We start from the raw sequence: 21443 nt of genomic DNA, 5'->3' as shown, positions 1-21443 counted from the left end.
ATCATGTGATGGTGGATGATGCATGTGGGAGAGGTATAGGAGATGATGGCACCATAGAGTCAAGAACTCATTGAGTGCCTCATTTAAATACGTAAATAAAGATATAAGAGGATAGTGGAACATGGGAAAGACAAGCATGCAATGTGAAGCAACCTTAGTCAAAGACAGTTCCATCAAAAGCTGTTCCAAACAATGCCTATGCTTTTGTGTTTTCTTTCTTTATTTTGTCTTTTACATTTACTGTCTTTGAGAGGGAACCCCATGAAACTTCGACAAATGTTGGGGGTGTCTTTCCTTTGCTGTAAATTTTCTGTTTAGTCCACGTCTTGGTGGAAGTGCTTTCTTCCTTCTCAGTTTTCAGGGTAAAAAGTGTACCAAAGTCATCCCATCGCCAATCTGCATATTTTATATTTCATTTGCATGTTAAACTGTTTTAAATAAAAAAAATTAATTATTTAATAAATATTAATATATAATACTTTAGATCGATATAATAGAAATATTAGATCAATTTAAAAATTTATATGAATTACAGATATAATTATATCAATAGATTAATAGTTGAATCATTAAAATATCAATCATAAAAATTACACAAAAGGGTGTAATACTACTTTAATTTTACACTGATGTAAGTAAATTCCTCTCCAATATTTTATTTGTTATTTTGTAGATTTGGGTTGTAGATACTAAGTTATTAGTAAAAGTACCATAGAGACATTTGAATTAGAAGCTTAGATTGTATTTTGCTTTCTTTTACTTAAAAAGAGAGTAAATTAATCTTTACATATTAGATCAAAGAACATATTAATATTTTTATTTTATCGTTAAAAATAATCCATATATATCAACATAAAGTACATGTGACATGCCACATGCCACATGCCACATGTTATTGTTTGATTATTTCGTTCAATTAGTGACAGTTGTGGCGGGTGAACTTTCCTACTCAAATCAATTCAAAACTACTTGGAATGGAAGGCTTTTCATATATGTGTACAGAAAAAATGCATTCTTTATTTTCCTTTGTCTTTAGTGTCGGCAATATTTACCGTATTTTTTCATGGTTTCCCACTTGGGGTTTATGGGAGAAAGAGAAAGATAAAAAGAACAGAGAGATTTAATGCAAAATAAAGTAAAAGATATTTAAATATTATATCAACACATCTGCACTTGCTTTCTCAAAGTACTTGAGTAACAGGCCGAGGTTGTAATCATCGAACTCGAACTCGAATTTAAAAAGAAAAATTCGAACTCATTTAATATATTTGAAGTTCGAATTTTAACATCATCAACTTTTACTATCAGCAACGAGAGCCTTTCTTGCAATTAAGTGCACCGGCATTAGTTGTTATCGTAGCGACATGCGATGATGGCCTAGCACCCAAGCTAGAGGCCTTGGCATAGCTTGAAGATGCACCAGCACCCGACCGTGTGAAAAACGCACCATTTACCATCAGATCGCCTTCCGATCTCCAGTTCCAGTTCTTCCATTCACTCTCAGGCGCATCTTCATGCTTGGTCACCTACATCAAATATGATTATTACAACCATAAGTCATCAAATCTCAATACATTCAAAGTATTAAAATGGGGTTACTCACCTCTTTGCTGAATATATCATTTGGTGCAGTAAATCTATTCCCTTGGCTGTTGATGGTTGGATTAGCACTCCCTCCAATTGCATACATTTCCCAATGGGTGTAGTCATTGTTCACCACATGGAAATACCCATGTCTACATCTGTAAATGTGTACTATAGAATTATGGTCCCATAGAGGGTGAATATTTGCTTAGACTCAAATTAAATATATCGAAAAAATGCTGTCACTAACCCAAACTAAAGTACAGCAAATATATGATAGGGTCTGAATTTAACTTTTTTTCATATTGGGACCTGAACTTTTTTTAGTTCAAGTTAAGCTTTGAATTTAACAATTATTCTCACATTAGGATTTAGGCTAGGCAACCGTTTCCACATTGAAGGTTGAATTCTTTAAACCTGACAATTATTCTCATATGAGGCTTAAACTCTAAGGTTTTCAAGGATTAACTTAAAAAAAAAGTTAAAATCCCAATGTGAGAACAATTGACAAGTTCAGTGCCTTGGATAATATAGAAACAATTGTAAAGTTTGGGGCCTAACTTGAACAAGAAAAAAATTCAGGCCCCAATGTGAGAAATTTTAACCCTATACAATAGGAGTACATATATTTTTGGGTTACCTTGGCATTCTTTGGATGAGCCCTTTACCAAAGTGATTAAAGGCAATGGTGACTTGCATGTTCTTGTCTTTCATATAGGAATCACTGTGCCCTAGTAACATAACTTTATCATGGTGAGTCATGTGGTTATTTGAAATGGTGATGGCAGTGGATCCATAAATAGCATCAATCAGACCATCCTTGCAGTTTGATAACGAGTTATGATCCACCCAAATATGGCTACCACCAAAGATGGACACACCATCACCATCTGATGTCGTTCGCCAACCGTAGTGCCGCGGGGAGTCCCTCACCATAGCATTCCCTCCTTGTTTGCAATCATGAATGTGCAATCCATGGATGATAATGTTGGTCACAAACTGAATGGTAATGCATGGACCCCCAGTAATGTGAACACTAGCACCTCTGCCATCAATTGTTTTGAAAGAGTTCATAATGAGTTCTTCCTTCAATTGAATGGTCATATCACGAGCGAACACGATCCACAACGGTTCGTCTTGAATCACAGCGTGTCTTAAAGTTCCAGGTTTTGGATTCACGGGATCATCATCACTAGAATCAGTGACAACGTAGAGTTTACCGTCTCTTCCACCAATGGCATTCTTGCCAAACCCGATTGCACAGTCGGCTAGCCTCCGTCTGTTCTTCTCCCAGTTAGGGTCACATCTCCAGCAATCATCTATGGGGTTACCAGTTGCACAAGAGAGATACTTAAGGTTCCTCCTAGACACATTAATGGCCCTGTCCAAAAACCAAACCAAAACAAAACAAAGATATGGTATTCATTATATCCAAAATCACGATAAATACAATGTGAACCGTTTGTTTACCTGTGAAGATCTTGAACTACAAGTTCAGGATCTTTAACCGGGGAAGAGGAAAAAAGAGGAAGAGAGGTGAAAAGGAAGAGAAGAGAAAGTGAAGGGATTGCCATTTTTTTGGTTGCGATGAAAATGGAGGGAGAGTTGAGCTTGAAAGGAGAAAATGGGTGATTTTATAAAGGGATTCAAAGCATGCTTCAATGGTGTGATTAAACTAAACATGTGGGCCCAATAAGCTTCGTGATTTCAGGTTTTATGGGATTCCACAGTTTGGGTAGTTTTTGGCCGTTAATTAACGTCCTCAATAAAGCTGCCCCCAAAACAGTAAAAAAAGTTACTCCTATAGTCCTATAAGCTTGTAGTGATGGGCAATCAAATCCAAGTACTAATAGAATATAGTAAAAAAGTCAATAGTATAGAGCACCACATTTCTGAAACTTTAAAAACCCGAAGTGATAAGACCAAAACTACCTCACCGTGTTTGGAACTAATGAGGATGCCCATTGTGCAGCCATAGGCACCTGGATTCAGAATGAGTGCTAGATATGAGTATGTACATAACTTAAAGTGAGTGTTTATGTGAGTACAAGAAAAGTTCATACCTATTCGCATGTTCGAATTTGTCTAACATAAGGATGGACTTGGTGGTATTGCAATGGAAGCATCGTATCCATCAAACTTTTCATTCAAGCAACTGATTTCCGCATTGTTCACAATTTCAAATTTGGTTGCATTGCAACACAATCAATGATTCAATAACATTCACTTTCAAATTTTACCTGTTGCCAAGTTATATAAAGAAACCAATAAACCTAAGACTCCATTGGTATATATATCTCTATTGAGGGCAAGTATCTGCTCACTCCCTCAGTAGAAGGTATTGTCCCTGTGGGGAGTTGTCTCCCATATTTTGAGGAGAGCCAAAAAGGGTTCATGGAGTTTAAGGATGAACATTTTGCATAACACTGACACCTTTCCCGTGAGCTTGCAAATCGTATCTCTTCCAGTCGAGGCAATTCCTAAATTCCGTGAATCCCTTTGGACTCTCTTCAGAAAATGGGAAACAAAACCCCCCACGAAAACAATACCCTCTGTTGTTGAGGGAGTGAGACACTCCCTAGCAAATACTTGCACTCAACAATCTCCATAACACAACAAAAGGCAACATGATAACTTGTCTATCAACGGACAAGAAGCTAAGTGCTCTGTCATAATAAAAGCTGAAAAAAGATGCATACTTTTAATATCACAAACATGCACAAAGGATGGAACTTGACAATGTTCTATCTGTTACAATGACACTTCAAATTAAAAAGAAACCAACAAACCCAGACTCCATTGATATATATATATGTCTTCAGAACACAACAAAAGGAAAACATGATAACTTGTTTATTACCAGACAAGAAGCTTAAGTGCCATCATGATACTAAAAAAACATATTCAAAAGGGCTTTCTTCAGCCATAGCACCTAATGGGGTCAGTGCAACCTTTTTCAGCAGACTGTTTATCCCCTAAACCTCCACCTTTTTCCAAATATTGCTGATGGTACTCTTCCGCCTTATAAAAACGTTTCGCCGGAAGAATCTCAGTTACAATTTTCTTATCTTTTAACTCTAATTGCTTAGCTTCCATTGACTCTCTTGCAAGACGAGCTTGGTTTTCGTTATAGTAGTATATCCCTGATCTATATTGTGCTCCCACGTCTCCACCCTGAAAAAAATTATAAAAAAAAGTACTCATTGATTGAGGTAAAAAGACGAACACTTAGTGTGAATTTTAAGCAAAGTCGAGATACCTGACGATTGAGAGTGGTGGGATCATGGCGGGACCAGAAAAGAGAGAGGAGATTAACGTAAGGACAGATTTGAGGGTCGAATTGGACCCGAACCACCTCGACGTGGTTTGTTGAACCAGTGCATACCAGTTTGTAATTCGGGTCATGAACATGACCTTGGGAGTAGCCAACCGTTGTTTCGATTACACCTTCAACTCGTTGAAACGCTAATTCTACTCCCCAGAAACAACCGGCTCCAAACTGGGCTAATTCGTGAGATGGGTTAATTGGGCAGTCCTCATCCGCGTCGAAAGCCGGGTTGTTGGTGTCGACGGTAGTGGCCATTTTTTAGTTTTGAAGCTATTTTTCTGCAAATATAGCAAGCAAAGTAACGTTCATTTTGTATTTATAAAGGGAGTTTTTTTGTTTGACTTTTCTGATGATGAACCTATCACGTTTTTCCAGCCAAATTCAAGGCCGCTAAACCTGAAACGATTTGTGGGGGAAAAAGAAAACCTTAAAATGAAAATCTATAAATAAATTATTGTGAATAATAAAAGCTTAACGCAATTATTTTCTGTCTTGCTATGAATCTCTGACGTTGATTGTGGATATTTAGTTTTACATTTATGCTAAGTTTATGTTTTGCATTAAATTATTCTTAACATTTTCATTCAAATTATTGGACTATTAAAATTATTGTTGCATTTTTTTCTCTCTTTGCATCCTTTGTACCAATCGAAAGGTTTTCCCCCCTCTCTTCTAACAGTTCAACTTTTAATGTCATAAATCTGCAAATTAAAATCCAAATAGCTTTATTCTTCGATATTTGACATTGACCATTAGATCGACCTGGACCTAAAGTATGTTTTTCTACTTGTTGATTGGTATTGATCCACTGCACCAATCGTTGAATCGTCACTTGGAGCTTGTTAGCTAGACTTAAAAAAAAAAAAACTCAACAGCCTATTGAGTTAAATAAAAACTTTCGAAAAGTTTAAGAACCATTTTGTAATTTTTTAAAGTTAAGCGATTAAAACATAAATTTATTAATAGTTTACTGACATTGGGTGTAGTTTGTCCTTATTTTTTGTTAGATAAAGGTTGTATTAAAATATAAATAAATATTTTATATTTCTTATGTATTTTATATAATTTTAGATTTTTAAAATATATTTTAATATTATTATTTTGAAGTTTCGTATGTTTTTAGAATCAATACTTAATTGATGATGTGTAAATATGTTGAATTTATTAGAATTATGATCAAATTGATAAAATGTGAAGAGTTAAATTTATTATTGTACCAATAAAAAATGAAATCAATCTTTTGTTAACAATTGAATATCACAAACCAAAAATTCAAATTTAAAAACTTTAGTGATTAAACATTTTTTACTTATCTAGAAAATTAAAAAATTAAAATTGAGTGATAAAAATAAAATATTTTCGTAAATAGATAACTATTCATGTAGTCTACCTAATTCATCAATATATATAAGAGGATTTCAATTATATTAGTCTTAAATTATATTTAATTTATATACTTTCAAAACTCCTCATATAATTAAAATTTCAGGAACTCGATAATTAGAATTTATTAATATAATTATATTTTTATTATACTTATAAAATTTATATTTTTATTATAATAGTTCAACATCTTATCAATTTTAAATTTTAAATTACGAATACAATTATATTTATAAATTTAATGATAAAATATTAATGGTAGGAAAAAATGTGTAAATTAATTATAGGTTTACACTAACGTGAATGGATATAATATGTATGGTTTATATGAGAAGTGTCTATGGATATGAGGTGAGTAGCAACATAGTCCATATTGGCAACCTAAGTCAACACTACTAAATTTGTAAAGGTATTTTTGAAGGTTTTTGTATTAAGTGATAGATTGTATTTTATTTCTGTATTGAGAGTTATATTGCATTTTGCTCATTTTACTAAAAAATGAATAAATTAGTCCCTATATGTTGATAAAAAAAGAAGAAGCAAATTGATCTTTTCTATTAAATATTTTATCCATTTATATTGTTAAAAACTGATGTAGTTGATAGAATAATTTGATAGCAGCGTGCCACGTATAACTCAGGCTGACATAGAAAGACCTACAAAGACTAATTTTAAACAGTAAAAATTGGGGGGATTGATAGAAGTACCAACTTGCTCTTTGATCAAATGTATAGAGACTAATTTACTAATTTTTTAAGTAGGAGAATCAAAATACAATTCAAATCCTAATACAAAGACCTTCCTAATACTTTTATCACGTTAGTTAGAGGTTATATATGATAACAACATAAACAAATAATACGTTTGTCTTGACATTTTTATTTTCCAGAATTATATTTAAAATAAAATATAATTATAAAATTAAATTATTTAACTTATTAATATTTTAAAATTTATTTAATTGAAATATATTTACTTAATATATTTCATAAAATATAGAAATTGGACAATAAATATATAAGTACAAAAATATTTTAAAATATTAATAAATTCAAAATGATACACCAAAACACATTAATATCTATTGATACAGAGTTTCAATGAGAGTGGAGAAAGGGTCGTATAGAAGAAGGCCGATTCACCCACAACGAGGTCGAGAGTTGAAAAAACTAAGAATAGAGAGGACTTAGCCCCTTAGGATTTGCTGGGAGAGAAGGAGAGTCTCCCTTTATGTTGTGTTTTGGGGTATTTATAGGTAACTCATGGTTCCCGAATAGTCTCCTCTTAAAGAGATCGCACCCGTTAATAGTGAGTGGCCTAACAAAGAGTCCAATCAAATGGTTAAGGAAAGACGATCCGTTACCAAATTTAGCAAAATTTCAAAAGAAAAGCTCACCAAATTTGCTTGTATGGCTTACGGCTATTGTGAATGAACCAAGGAAATTTTCTTTTCTTTCTCAAAGTATAAATGGTGGAGAAAAAAATAAAAAGCTGAATCTTTGTTTTTTTCACTCACTAACCATACTTTACCATATTAAATATTTATTAAATTAAATTTATAGGTGTGCCTCGTATTTTTGGAGAAACAGATGATGCCATCGCAATGAGGAGGATCACGACGTTGCGACAATGCAACTCGGGACATCACGACGTGTTCTCTCATTTGGCAGACGCGTTTTAAACTTCAAGCAGGACTTCTTCTCCTAGTTAGACTCTGATTATTCCAGAGATATTTCAGTATGATTAGAACTCTAATCTTAGCCTATTTAAAGGGGTCATTGTATTCTTATTTTGTGAGGCGAATCAGAAAAGGACTTTTCTTTGAGGGCAACAAAATGTAATCACATTTGAAGTTTTAATGGTAACTATGGAGAGAAATTTGTTTCCAAGTTAGAGTTTTGTTTTTGAGGTTTTGGGTAACGTACGTTTAGTACATTTAGGTTTATTTTCTCCACATTATACTCTCGTTTTGTTTACTCATTTAATAATAAATCGATGCCTCCTTTTCCAGTAGTTTTTCCTTCTTTTAGGGTTTTCCACGTAAAATATTTGTGTTCGCTCTTCTCTATATTTTCTATTTCGTTGTTTATACAGGTCAATTCTCAACAATTTGGTATTAGAGCTACGGTTCAGCTTCCGCAGATTGGCTGGTTTGGTGGCACAACAATGTTTTTGGATATCGAGAAGTTCAACGAACCACAAATTTCAATTTCTAATAGTTTCGGATAATTATGAAGGTAGCTAATGTGGCTGAAGACAAGGGTGATGATTTGTTGTTCTCCACATAATCTGTTTGAAGGTGGAGTCGTGTCAAATGTTAGGCATTAGAGGTGTTCATGGGCCGGGCGGCCTACCGACTACTTCCTAGAAATATGGGAGGTTCGGGTAAAATATAGGCCCAAATATGAGTTTGGGCAAAAATGAGGCCTGTTTAAAAACGGGTCGGCCGGCCCTGCCTAAGAATTTTTCTCGGTAGGGCTGGACAAAATTTCAGGCCCATATTTTGGGCTAGGCTAGGCCCGGGCCTAGTATGCGAGCCAAAATTTTTTATGGGCCCGGCCGAAACCCGGCCCGGCCCATGAACACCTCTATTAGGCATGCTTCTAATTTAGAGAAGAATCTCATCCCTTTTTTTTATCTTTAAGGACTTAAATAGTTCGTAGAGTATTTAAGGCAAGGTTGGTCGTAGAGGGTTATAGTCAAGGTGGAGAGAGTTAATGCTTTCTCTCTTGTTTGGGTATTATTGGTCATTGTTGCATTATACAACTTTGATTTAAAGACTAGGAGTCTTTCAGTTTCCAAGTTCGAGCACAGTTTAGACTTGGTTGACATTTTACAAAATTCAAGTTTGGCCCGTGACGGGGCATGGAAAAAGAGGCATGATAAATACGAGTCAATGTAGAGATTTATAGGGTGTGCCTTATATTTTCGGATAAATAGATGACGACGTCACTATGAGGAGGATCACGACGTCGTGACAACGCGACTTGAGACGTCACAATGAGGCGAAAACAACATCACGATGTGTTTTCCTATTTGGCAGCCGCATTTTAGACTTCAAGTAGAACTTCTTCTCCCAGTCAGACCCTAATTATTCCAGGGATATTTTAGTATGATTAGAACTGTAATCTTAGTCTATTTAAATGGGTCATTGTATCCTTGTTTTGTAAGGCCAATTAGAAAATTGTTTTTCTTTGAGGTCGACAAGATGTAGTCGCGTATGAAGTTTTGGTGAGAGTTTTAGTGGTAACTATGGAGAGAATTTTGTTCTTGAGTTAATGTTTTATTTTCAAGATTGTAGGTAATGTAAGTTTAGTACATTTAGGTTTATTTTTTTCATGTTGTACTATCATTTTGTTTACTCATTTAATGATAAGTCGATGCCTCCTTTACCCATGTTTTTCCCTCTTTGAAGGTTTTCCATGTAAAAAATTTGTGTTCATTCTTCTCCACCTTTTTTATTTTGTTGTTTATACTATTTGATCCCCAATAAAATCAAATATATAAATCTAAAAGCTATGATTCATTCTTACAAAACCTAGTGGAAGTCACTAGAAGTCATTAACCTCATCCACTATCAACATTTAATCTATGGCTAAATTATATTTATGACTATGTCTAATTGCTTAATAAGGACTTGCTCAAAGTCTAAATCAAAACTCCTTATATCTCTCGTCTTGTAATTTAGTCACTGTACTATATATAATAATTTAATCAAATAAGTTCTACTTAATAATTTTCCCCCACAATTCTATATTCAAAACATAATTATTTGATCCTAATTTTTAGAGAACTCGATTTAGTAAATTTGACCTTAAAATCAAGTTTTTCGACATCGTTGAAAATTGAATTGTTACAAAAGTGGTGGGTTGTCAACTAAGAACAATGTTGGAGCCAATGTGAGAGATTTCAGGCTTAAGAAGGTGATGGATTAACAAGTACTGGCAGATGCTCTTTGTAACAGCCCGATTTTGGGTTTAGTCGAAACAGTGGTTTTGGGACCACAAATTCGATGAGGAAAAATGTAATGGCCTGAATTTTTAGAGGTGTATGAACGGTGATTCGAGATCACTAAATTCGACAAATTGGTAGAAAATATTATTAATTTAGTGAGTATAAGTTAAATGTGAAGTTAGGAAAAATTTTGAAATAGTGAATAGTGTACTAGAAATAAATATTAAAATAATTAGAATCGAAAATGAGGTATCGAGACCTTAGAGATTTTAAACCGAGCCATAAATATTTTTATAAATATTTATGGAGTGTTAAAAAGTTAGTATTAAAGTTTCGTTAAGAAATTTTAGAGTTCTGGTAATTAATTGAACAAAAAGGACTAAATTGTAACAAATGTAAAATTTTGGAAAATGATTAAATAGCTTAAATGATAAAAGGAGGAGGGATTAAAAGGAAAATAGACCCAAAGTCTATTTGGGCTGGACGGCAAGGGTATGAAATCAGCAACAAAGTCAGGAGAATTAAGGGCAAAATTGGAATATTGCAAAATTTACTTAATAAAGTTAGGACCAAAGTGGAATTATCTAGATTTCTCTTTATTTTTCTGCATTCTCATCAGCAAAAACACCATAGAAGGGTTTCCTTAAGCTGGTTCTTCCTATTTTTACTGCAGGTAAGTTCAATTCTTGATTATTTCTTGAAAATTTTGTGTTTTTGTGACTTTTACAACTAGGCCCACTTGTTGAATTCATTAGTTTTTGATTCTATGAAAGAAGTTGAAAGTTGCTATGAATATGTGCTGGAAGTATATGATGATTTAGCATGGAATTAGAGCTTTAAATTGTTCATATGCTGATTTTATTGAAAGAATTGAATAGAAAGTGAATGTTTGGGATCTAATAGTAAAAGAGTTTGAAGATAGAGTTATATGTGGAAATTCTGAATTTCAATAGTTGTGTAACAACTTATAATGTCTAGGTAAAGTATTAATTGAGAAAATTAGATTAATTTAGGGGTTAATTGAGAAAGGACCGAATTGCATAAACTGTGAAATTTGGGGCAAAATGGAAATCAACATTTTGCACTAAAGCAGTTTGGACTGCAGCAGTAGTGTAACTTTGAAAAATCACCAAAAATTGTGTGAATTGAATTAGAGGGTGAATAAAATACGAAATTAAAGCTTATTGAGTCTAGTTTCTCATAGAAGAAATGGTGTAAGCAATGGAATTGTAAATCATGAGATATATTAAATTTTGTGAGACAATGTCAGAATGATTTCGGGTTCCCCTATTCTGACTTTAGAAAATAGTTAAAAATTGTACAGAAATAATTATGAGTTATAATTTATATGCTTAGAATACTTAATGAGTTTATTTTCAAAGAAAACAAACAGAAACATCATCCAAATTTTGTACAATGAGATAATTAATTTTTAGTGAAGAGAGGTCAGAACTATCCAGCAGTGAAACAGGGGAAAATTTAAAGAATAAATCTGTACCATTTGGCTAAACAAAAAATTATGAAATTTTTATGGTAAGAAGATATGTGAATCTAGTTTCGGGGAAAATTTACGGATCTTAATTTGGAGACCTGTATCTCCAGATAAAAATAATTTAGTGACTCTGACTCAGAAGGACAGCTTGAATTTTACATACAAGAAAATTGTGAAAGTATGAATAATGTTGTTTAAATGTGTTATATACAATAAGGATGAGGAATGGAGAGGAGGTGGAGGAAAAATTGGGAAATATATGAATGATTTGTGAATAATTGGTCATATGCTTGATTATAATTGATAAACGATGAAATAGAAATGATGCTTATATTTGTGCGTTATTGGCCATGGTTTAAGCTCATGTATGAAAATAAAGTTTCATAGTATGTGTGGATGGTATATTCGGTATATGATTTGGCATGAAATAATGTCATGAACGGTTTATGAATTAAAACATGTTGGTAAGCCCGATACATGAATAAATGTTGTGCTCATCCATGCTTATAATGCTTATGCTATATGTTTATTTGGCTAAGATATTTGGTATACATGCTTAGGTTTTGGCTAAGTTGTGGCTGGATTATGCCATGCTAATCGTAAAAGTTATGCATTGAAATAGTAAGTGCCTAAATGGAAATATGCTTGTGATCATGAAAGGGGTAGTAAGGTTTAAATTATGAAATCACTAGTGAAATGGTTTATTATGTGATTATTTCCAAAAAGAATTATGTTTCAATACACTAGTTTGCGACTATGGTTGAATGACATGTTTATGTCTTGTGTGATATGCATAGGAAACGGGTGTGGAAAGGTAATGAAATAGTAAGTTCATATGGCTAAACTTTTATGATTAATTGTTAATGTGGGAATGATATAATGTATCAATTCGTATATTGTTGTTAAATTGTGATTATGGTAAAAAATGAGAATAAGATGAGATTGTTAGTTCAAATTAAGGGATGCGCAGGATTGAGTACATACGTTCGGTAACCGGTGATGAATTGACGGATAAGTTCATGGTGGACCCATGGCAAAGTGTGAAAAGTAGGTATGGTATTTCAATAAAGAAAACCATACCGAGTTGTGAAAAGTAGGTATGGTATTTCAATAAAGAAAACCATACCGACTTGTGAAAAGTAGGTATGGTATTTCAATAAAGAAAACCATACTGAGTTGTAAAAAGTAGGTATAGTATTTCAATAAAGAAAACCATACTGAGTGCTGAAAAAGTAGGTATGGTACTTCAGTAAAGAAAACCATACTGAGTATTAGTATTGTAAAAAAAAAAGATTCAAGCAAATCTTGGCACTGGGCAAACGGTATACTCAAATCCGTAAGACGATCCTTAATTTGACAAGTATTTGTAGTGCAATTGAAGTTAAATGTTGGAAAATAAGTTGACATTGAGCTCGATTGACTAAATTCATTATTTGAGATTGTGGTTGGCAGGAAATGTTGCATTATTTATATCGTGAAGAATTATAAAAGCATGTTAATAATTTGAAAATTTTAATTTGGATGAAATTTTATAACTCGATTCAATACGTTTATAAGTGTATGTGTTCTAGTAATGCCTCGTACCCTATTCCAGTGTCGGATACGGGTAAGGGACGTTACACTCTTCCCTATATATCTTTTGGAGATTGTGTGGACCTAATTTATGTCATATGGTGTTAGGCTCTAAGACTAGCCTTTCGGTGAAAACGAATTTTGCCAAATTCTATCTTTCAGAAATTGAGTGATGTAGGTTGCATGATATCTTGAGGGTCTGGCATACTTAGGTATAACAATTGCCCCTTGAATGAAAGGTAGGTTAAAGTGGCTTAGGTTGAGTTGAATTTCTAAGCTTTAGAAGTTTTGATGAAGCCTAAAGGACTTTTAAAGCATCATGATTAATGTTTTTATCATTGTTCCTATGTATTAATTGTTCTTAGGCACCATTCATCTCTAATTGGGGTTTTTGGAAATAACATCATTTCTTTGTCACATTTGATTCTTTATGAATCCAAAACCTTTATTTTCTTCTTATCTATACTTGACATTTTTTCTTCTTTTTATTGTATTTTGTCAAGAGATTTCTTATCTTTTCATGCTTGATTGTTTGGAATTTCAAGTAAGAGATGTCCAGTGGTGAGTGAAGAACATTGTGTTCCACTATTAAGGTAGCTAAAACCGTGATGTCTTAAACATCCTCATTGTAAAAATAAGTTCTCAATTCTGTTAGGAGCATATTGGGTAACTAAAGTTACAGCTAATAACAGAGGCTTCTATCTCCCTTTACACCTGTTTGAAGTGGGTTTTCATTTACTCCTTCATAATTGGTTTGTAGAGATGCTATGGTTATCAAGAAATTCTTAGCGTTTATTAGTACTGTATTTTTAGTTTGTCAAAGGTGTTGGAAACAACTTCTTCTGCCAACTTTAGTAACATGTCCACCTTTAATTTTGAAGGTTCTCCTGGTGTAGATTATTTCGTTCCATGGGGTAATCATAACCTTGAGGTGAACAAATTTTCAAAAAATCTTACTTTTTATCCCCCCGCAAGTATATTCTTATAGAAAATAAGTTTGAAGATTTCCTCTTTCAATTAAATTCATCATCCTTTCATTTATAAGGCATTTGCCTCATTTATTTGATGGAGGCTTTACCAAGGATCATATTCATAGTTTGAGATAAATTTATCATTTGAGATAAAAGTTACTAAGATTTAACTAAGTATGGTCCCAAAATAATTTTTAAAGATTTTACGTTGAAATTCGTAATCCAAATAGTTTGACTTCAAAAGAAGTTAGTTTGTTTGACAATATGTCAGAACTTTGGCCCTTGTCACATAACACATGACCTTTGAAGAGTGAAAACCACTTGAAGAGGAAAGGGAACATCTTTCTTTTGTTCGCCAATATGTATGTTATCACTTGAATATTGAACTTCCTTCTACATTGCCTAAAGGAGAAGAGAGGAACGTAGAGACCTTTTGATGTGGGTATGTGCGAAAATAATTCATGTTTGTAGCATCTAATGTCCAAACTTCTTCCTTTTTTTGTAGAGTGCAACCCCTATTGATGTTTCTCGTGCTTTAGTCTTAGTAGAGCCTTGTCTTGAAATTATTGTTCTAAGTGAGGCCCAAGAGATTGGCAAGGTATGATAAAATATTAAGTTACGCTTTATATTCATCTTGAATTACATTTTTATTGTAATTTAAATTAAGGTAAACTACTTAATTCATTATTCCAATTTTTCAGATTTTTTTATTTTAATCATCTAAATAAAAAATATTTACAAATTAGTCACTGTTGTTAGAATCTTTTTCATTTTAGTCACCTGAACATTAAATCCTTAACAGCAGTTGGCTATGCATGACGCATTATCATTTTTGACCATTTTTTACCCCCACTACTACTGCTCATCATCTTCTTCCCCTCCACACCACCCCTGCTTCCACCATCGTTTGCTGCATTCTTCTTCAATGTTTCAATTTATAGTTGTTATTAACTAAACCGAGCCTTTCCACCCCAATACACTCATCCCTTCTCCTCTCTACTTTATTTTACCTTTTGTACAGACAAAAATGCTGCAGGGCACGTATCCCTGTACTAAATAGCAAGTATTATAATCTTCTTTGTTCTGAATACACTTAATCTTTTATCAGTTTTCATATCTGATGGAAGTACTCAGCATGTCAGATGTTTTTTACAGACTAATGTTGTAGTTTAATGGTTCAGAAAGTTCACCTTCATTCATTAAACAAGTGATTAGACATACACAGAAAGAAAGCAGAGCGCAAACTGCATGATGCTCGAAAAATGATATATTGTATTGCATTCCTATCATCCAAGTTTGCAAAAAATCAAATCAAATACCATGGCTGAGGCAAAATGATATATTTTTGGCATAGAGGAGAAGAAGATGGTGAACAGTTGTAGTGGGGTAAAAAGATGGTCAAAAATATGATACGGAAAATTTTCTCTTAACACAATGATCAAATTGTAGGTATTTTTATTTAGGTAATTAAAATGAAAATGCCAAAAAAATTGAAATCTGTAAATAAGTAATACATTATTATAAAATATTTTAGTTATTTTTATTACATGAAATAAATAGAGGGGAGTGACATACTAAACTAATATATAAAAATAAAACAAAAATAATATATTATTAAAACTTTGAAAAGAGTACAAAACCCCCAAATTTCTCATTCACCCCATACAGTGGTTGATTACAAGCTTTGAGATTTCCACAACAGAAACAAACAGATTTGATTCTTTCATTAAAGATCAAATGAGAACAAATCTCAAGGAAATGATAGCAAATTCTACACTCCACACTGTTAAACTGCAACTTTGAATAACAACATTCGAATTCTACAAACAATTAAGTTATTAGTGGAAATCAATCCCAATTCCCCCCTTCCACTTTGAACAAACTTTTACAAAAAGAAAAGCTTCTAATCTGCTCGGATTCTATCTAACCAATCAACACTTTTCCTTCCTTTTTCGAGCTGTTGATCGTTGCTTCTACTCGATTTATCATGGTATTCGACACTTCTCCGTGATCTCTCCATTCTTTCCATACGATCTAATGATACTTTAAGCTTTTCGAGCTTGTCAATGCTGTTAAATTTCGTATACTCGTGAAACTTCAGTCTTGGGGGTCTATCAGTGCTTTTCCTCGGTTTCTCCCTGGTATCAGTGCTTTTCCTTGGTTTCTCCCTGGTATCGGTGCTTCTTCGTGGCTTGTCCCTTTGATCCATACTCCTCCTTGGTGGCTCATAATGGTCGGTGCTTTGCCTCAATTGTTCGATGCCATCTGTGCTTCTTCGAGAACCATTTCTTCGTGAAGGTGTTTTTTCGACTGTGGATATAAATTTCTTAACATGCCTAATGTACTCGGGGTAGAGTTCCAAATCACAGTGGTTTCCTCCTTTGACCCATAATGGTTCATACTTTTCTTGGCAAAGTTCCCACAGTTGCTTCCCGTGAGAGCAGTTGACCACATCGTCGTTAGTTCCCTGAATTTCAATGCTGGAAGTTAATATCCATTCCTGATATTCTTCGCAAGTTCATAATAGCCATGAATAAACTGAACCAATAGGCAATACCATGGAGGCCCTGGGACCAGTAGTCGGATTGCATTTTACCTCCTCTCACCCAAAAAATGTGCAAATTAACCCCTGTACACTAGATCAAAGAGCAAATTGGTCCTTCTGTTAAAACTTTCACCCACTTTTATTGTTAAAAACTGGTGTGATAAATGAAATAACCAGTTATATATGGCATGCCACGTATACCTTATGTTGACGTATAGGGACCAGTTTTTAACAATAAAAATGGATAGAATTTTTAATAAAAGGACTAAATTGCTCTTTGATCTAATGTACAGGGACTAATTTGCCCATTTTTTGAGTGAGAGGGAGGCAAAATGCAATCCAACTACTAGTACAAGAGCCATGGTACTTATACCTAAATAAATATATGCATATACATACATACATACATACATACATACATACATACATATCCCTAGCTGAATTGCATTTATCCAAAAGGAAGCCAGTGTCTATAGTTGTAAAAAATCAACAAATTTCATGGCCAAACAAATAAATGCATACATATATGTGTATATACATATTCACATTTAAAATTGTTTTCTCTAGCTGAAGTTGCATGTACTTGTGCATTTAAAAGAATACAGTGTCTATAAATATATGTACTTATTCACATTTAAAATTGTTTTCCCTAGCTGAAGTTGCATGTACTTGTGCATTTAAAAGAATACAGTATCTATAAATATATGTATTTATTCACATTTAAAATTGTTTTCCCTAGCTGAATTACATGTACTTGTGCATTGAAAAGAATCCAGTGTCTATAGCTGTAAAAGATGAGCAAATTTCATAGCTAAATAAATGGTAAATGTACTTGAGAGGTCCCTCTATTATAGGGACCTGATCAAACTAGTCCTAGTATTAAATGGATCAATTTAGTCTCTGTACTATTAAAATGAATCAAATAAGACCAAATTGGAATAGAGTTTAACATTAGTCCCTTGTACTAGGTGTCAGATTGCAAATTGATCCTTTTTATTAAAAATTTCATTCATTTCTACTGTTAAAAATTGCAATGGCTGCCCAAATAACCAAATAGTGACACGTGGCATGCTACGTGTACCTCATGCTGACATATAGGGACCAATTTTTAACAGTATAAATGGATGAAATTTTTAACAGAAAGATCAATTTACTCTTCGATCTAACGTATAGGGACTGATTTGCCCATTTTTTGAGTAAAGGAGACAAAATGCAATCCAGCTCCTAGTACAAAAGCCTTCATGATACTTTTACCAAAAAGACTTTGGTGTCTATAGCTGTAAAAGATAAGGAAATTTCATAGCTAGGTCATAACATTTTAAGTTGTATAAGTCGTTCCTTTTCTATTTGTGAAAAAACATATAAGAACGAAACGAAGACAGTGAAGACACTAGAAATCTAAGTATTTATACACGATTGATCATCGCTGGTCAAACTGAAGAAAATCAACATGCCTAATGTAATGAGAAAATGCAAATGCAGATTTTTCGCACTTAATTAGAAATAACTCGAATAAGGAACATTCCTCCTAATGTTTCATGCATTAACAAATGCAAAATATAGAATTTCAGACTTACATGAATTATCAGCACAGGAGACTTAACCATCGAGATTTTGTCAATATTCTGCAAAAAAAAACATGTAAATCAAGCTCATACACGTATGCACCCTTTTTACATTAGATAGAATAGAATAGAGGGCAAAATGTTGAACCTTGTAGATGTCAAACCAATATGTGCGTTTTACAGGATACATGACTCTTAAACCCGATAGTATAGGACTGTGCAGAACAACAGCTCTTAGTCGAGGTAAACGAGAAGCGAGATCTACGGTAGGACCACTTCCTACAGATTGACCGTAAAGGATGATGTTTTCTTGCTTGGCACCATAGCTCTCTTCAAGACACTTGTATGCAGCTTCGATGTCGGCATACGTATTATGCTCACTAGGCTAAAGAAAGCCGTATATATAATTCAGCGAGAGCTGTAAGATTTGACTAGTTGAGTCATGTAGTAAAGAGTAGAGTAGAGGATTCGAGCTATAATTACCTTTCCCGATGATTGTCCATAGCCAGAGTAATCATACCTGCAAAGATTTTATACATTATGTTCAAGATTTCAATATGTTACGCTAATGGAGAAAATAACACCAGTTTCACGGAGACTGAAACAACAACACCGGTTTAACACAAAAACGAAGGATCCGTATTCTTCTATATTTCATGTCAACTATAACTTTACATATAAGAATATCATGAAAGATGGTACTGCCTAGATAGAAAACATTTGCTTCCTCATGCATGACGAATATAACCACCGAGTTCTCTCATAAACAGTTCGAAATTATCGTTTTCCATTAAACCCTAGATTCAAAAATTCAATATACATGTATATATAAATTCCTAAAAGATAAAGCAACAACCATGAAAGACTAAAAGATATGGATCCCTAATTGACACTATTGTACTAGAGCTTTCCCACTTATCCACCATTCGATCATCAATTTAACTGAAAAACCAAAGTATAAGCATAACAACAAAGATTCCTTAAATACCACCATTTTGCACTATTGTTATGCAAACAGATCTGTAATAAGAAACCAAGAATAGTAGGAAGTCAAACTCCTAATTCAGTTCATCTTATGAACCAACCTAAAGTGGCATATCTCAAGCTCTCACTAAATGAAATAATTAGAACAAATCTAACCCTCAATCAAGGCAGTACAACAAAACTAAGAAAACCCCAAGAATATAAACACTTTAATCTTAAAACTTTTTTTTCCACAAAATATGGCCCCCAAAAACATCATGTATGTACAATAATCATCCACATCAAAAAAGTACAAGGAACAATAAATTTGATCTTATGAATAATCTAAAGTGGTATCTCAAGCTCATTAAAACTAAGAAAAAAACCCCAAGAATATCAACACTTTGATCTTAAAAATTATTAAATTCTTCCACAAAATTTTGACACCAAATCCATTAACATACACATAACGTACAAAATTTGTTCTTAAGTGAAAACCGAGAAAACCATACCCCATGAGATTGACTCTTAAATGGATGCTGAGTTCGATGAAAAGCTCATACATTTGACCAATATCAGCGGCGTTCCCATGTGAATAAAGCAGAGTGGAGGTAGCCATGGGGTTCCTAACGTAAACGGCAACGATTTCGTTACCACGGCGAGTCGGGATACGCAATACGTCGACGTTTTCACGGTGAGGGAAAGGGTCTAAAACTGAAATCCCGGTTGCTTCGTCTTTAACCAGCTTGTATGAAGGTGGGTTGGGTGGGAAAAACGCAAACTTGGCAGCCATTGATGACGTCACCCCACCCATAGTTTAAGAATTTACCTGTGAAAAAAAATCGGGTTGTTTTGGGTTTTTTTGGAATTAGAATCTAAAAGAAGAAGAAGAAGAAGAAGAAGGGGATGATGATGATGAACATTCCTTTGTAGTTTCGCTTTCAGAGGATGTTTCACACTCGCTGTCGACTCAGTAAATGTTCATATGTCATTGGTGATTGAGCTCAGTTTTTCTTTTCTTATTTCCCTGCTGTTAATCATATATTAATATAAGGCTTAATATGATATTTGGTACCTGGACTTGACATTTTTTCTAATTTGGTATCCAAAATTTTTTTGTTTCAATTTGGTACCTAAACTTAACACTTTTTCTTAAGTTGGTACTTAATCTTTAACCTAAACTTGACTCTTTTTCTTAAATTGGTACCTAATCTTTTTTTGTTCGATTTGGTATTTGAACTTGTCAAACGTTTTATAAATTACTCCGATATGCTAACAATGTTATTTTGTTATGAGGTAGTAAAATAATCAATGTATGACCGACATGTCACAAATGATATGATATTTTTTTGTATTTTATATGTTAAATTATTTTTAGTTTTATTTAATTATTTATTTTATTAATTGAAAATAATGAATTTCTTTTAATTTGGGTTTATAAAATATTTTTTTCTTATTTAATATTAATTAGTTTAGCATAGTTCAATACCTTTTTTTTACATGAATTTCCTCTAATCTGACAATATTTTTGTATCATAACAAAAAAATTAACATCAATTCTTGTTTTGCATAATTTGTATAACATTTAATAAATTTATGTACCAAATTAGGAAAAAGTATGAAGTTCGAGATACCAAACGGGCTAAAAAATTTAGGTACGAAATTAAAAAAATACCAAGTTTAGGTACCAATTATTCTATTAAGCCTTAATATAAAGGGAGTAATATAATTTTTGCTACTAAACTTTACAATTAGGTCTGTATTTATATATTTTCACTGTTTTTAAAATTTAGATAGGTAGTTGAATAAATCAAATTACCAATTTAACTGCTAGTTCAATAGTTAATTAGTTAAAATTAATAAACAAAAATTAAAATATTTATATATTGTCTTATTTTTCAATTTTTTATAAATTTTAAGAGTTCGCTTAAGAACTAGATCAAACCCTTTTTTTCAAACGGGTATCTATTCAACTAATCTAATCGGCTAATCTGGTTTAGTTCCAATAAAATTGCCTTTTTTTGGTCTACTTTGACACTTGGACTTGACAATAAGATCTACTTTGATCTATAAATTTAGATTATGT

The 21443-nt window shown here is 33.1% G+C and overlaps 3 protein-coding genes across 7 annotated transcripts; all 3 read right to left on the bottom strand.

Annotated features, from left to right (window-relative positions):
- Positions 1 to 1119: 1119 nt before the first annotated feature.
- Positions 1120 to 4199, bottom strand: LOC105786634 (probable pectate lyase 18). 4 transcript variants are annotated; one of them, XM_052633337.1, is made up of 5 exons: positions 3648 to 4199; positions 3055 to 3566; positions 2225 to 2965; positions 1604 to 1742; positions 1120 to 1526 (listed from the first exon to the last, which is right to left on the bottom strand). In XM_052633337.1, the coding sequence occupies exons 2-5, from the start codon at positions 3156 to 3158 to the stop codon at positions 1305 to 1307; spliced, it is 1206 nt and encodes a 401-aa protein (XP_052489297.1). In that variant the 5' UTR covers positions 3159 to 3566; positions 3648 to 4199; the 3' UTR covers positions 1120 to 1304. The 4 variants fall into 4 exon arrangements, with proteins under 4 accessions (XP_052489297.1, XP_052489298.1, XP_012468607.1 ...); XM_052633338.1 differs by having other exon boundaries at positions 3517 to 3566; XM_012613153.2 differs by having other exon boundaries at positions 3055 to 4199.
- A 154-nt stretch (positions 4200 to 4353) lies between these two features.
- On the bottom strand, positions 4354 to 5300 carry LOC105786647 (peptide methionine sulfoxide reductase). The gene is made up of 2 exons (XM_012613162.2): positions 4844 to 5300; positions 4354 to 4758 (listed from the first exon to the last, which is right to left on the bottom strand). Exons 1-2 carry the CDS (start codon positions 5165 to 5167, stop codon positions 4504 to 4506), a joined length of 579 nt encoding a protein of 192 aa, XP_012468616.1. The 5' UTR covers positions 5168 to 5300; the 3' UTR covers positions 4354 to 4503.
- A 10571-nt stretch (positions 5301 to 15871) lies between these two features.
- On the bottom strand, positions 15872 to 20365 carry LOC105786654 (uncharacterized). Of its 2 annotated transcripts, XM_052633740.1 has the most exons (6): positions 19870 to 20365; positions 18878 to 18914; positions 18543 to 18779; positions 18407 to 18454; positions 16842 to 16920; positions 16602 to 16751 (listed from the first exon to the last, which is right to left on the bottom strand). In XM_052633740.1, exons 1-6 carry the CDS (start codon positions 20169 to 20171, stop codon positions 16744 to 16746), a joined length of 711 nt encoding a protein of 236 aa, XP_052489700.1. In that variant the 5' UTR covers positions 20172 to 20365; the 3' UTR covers positions 16602 to 16743. The 2 variants fall into 2 exon arrangements, with proteins under 2 accessions (XP_012468619.1, XP_052489700.1); XM_012613165.2 differs by lacking the exon at positions 16842 to 16920 and having other exon boundaries at positions 15872 to 16751; positions 19870 to 20364.
- Positions 20366 to 21443: the final 1078 nt, after the last annotated feature.

The sequence above is a fragment of the Gossypium raimondii genome, chromosome 7 (assembly GCF_025698545.1).
Source record: "Gossypium raimondii isolate GPD5lz chromosome 7, ASM2569854v1, whole genome shotgun sequence".
In the NCBI taxonomy this organism is placed as follows: Eukaryota; Viridiplantae; Streptophyta; class Magnoliopsida; order Malvales; family Malvaceae; genus Gossypium; species Gossypium raimondii.
The sequence above is the reverse complement of the archived record's forward strand: the minus strand, read 5'-3'. Positions and strand labels throughout refer to the sequence as shown.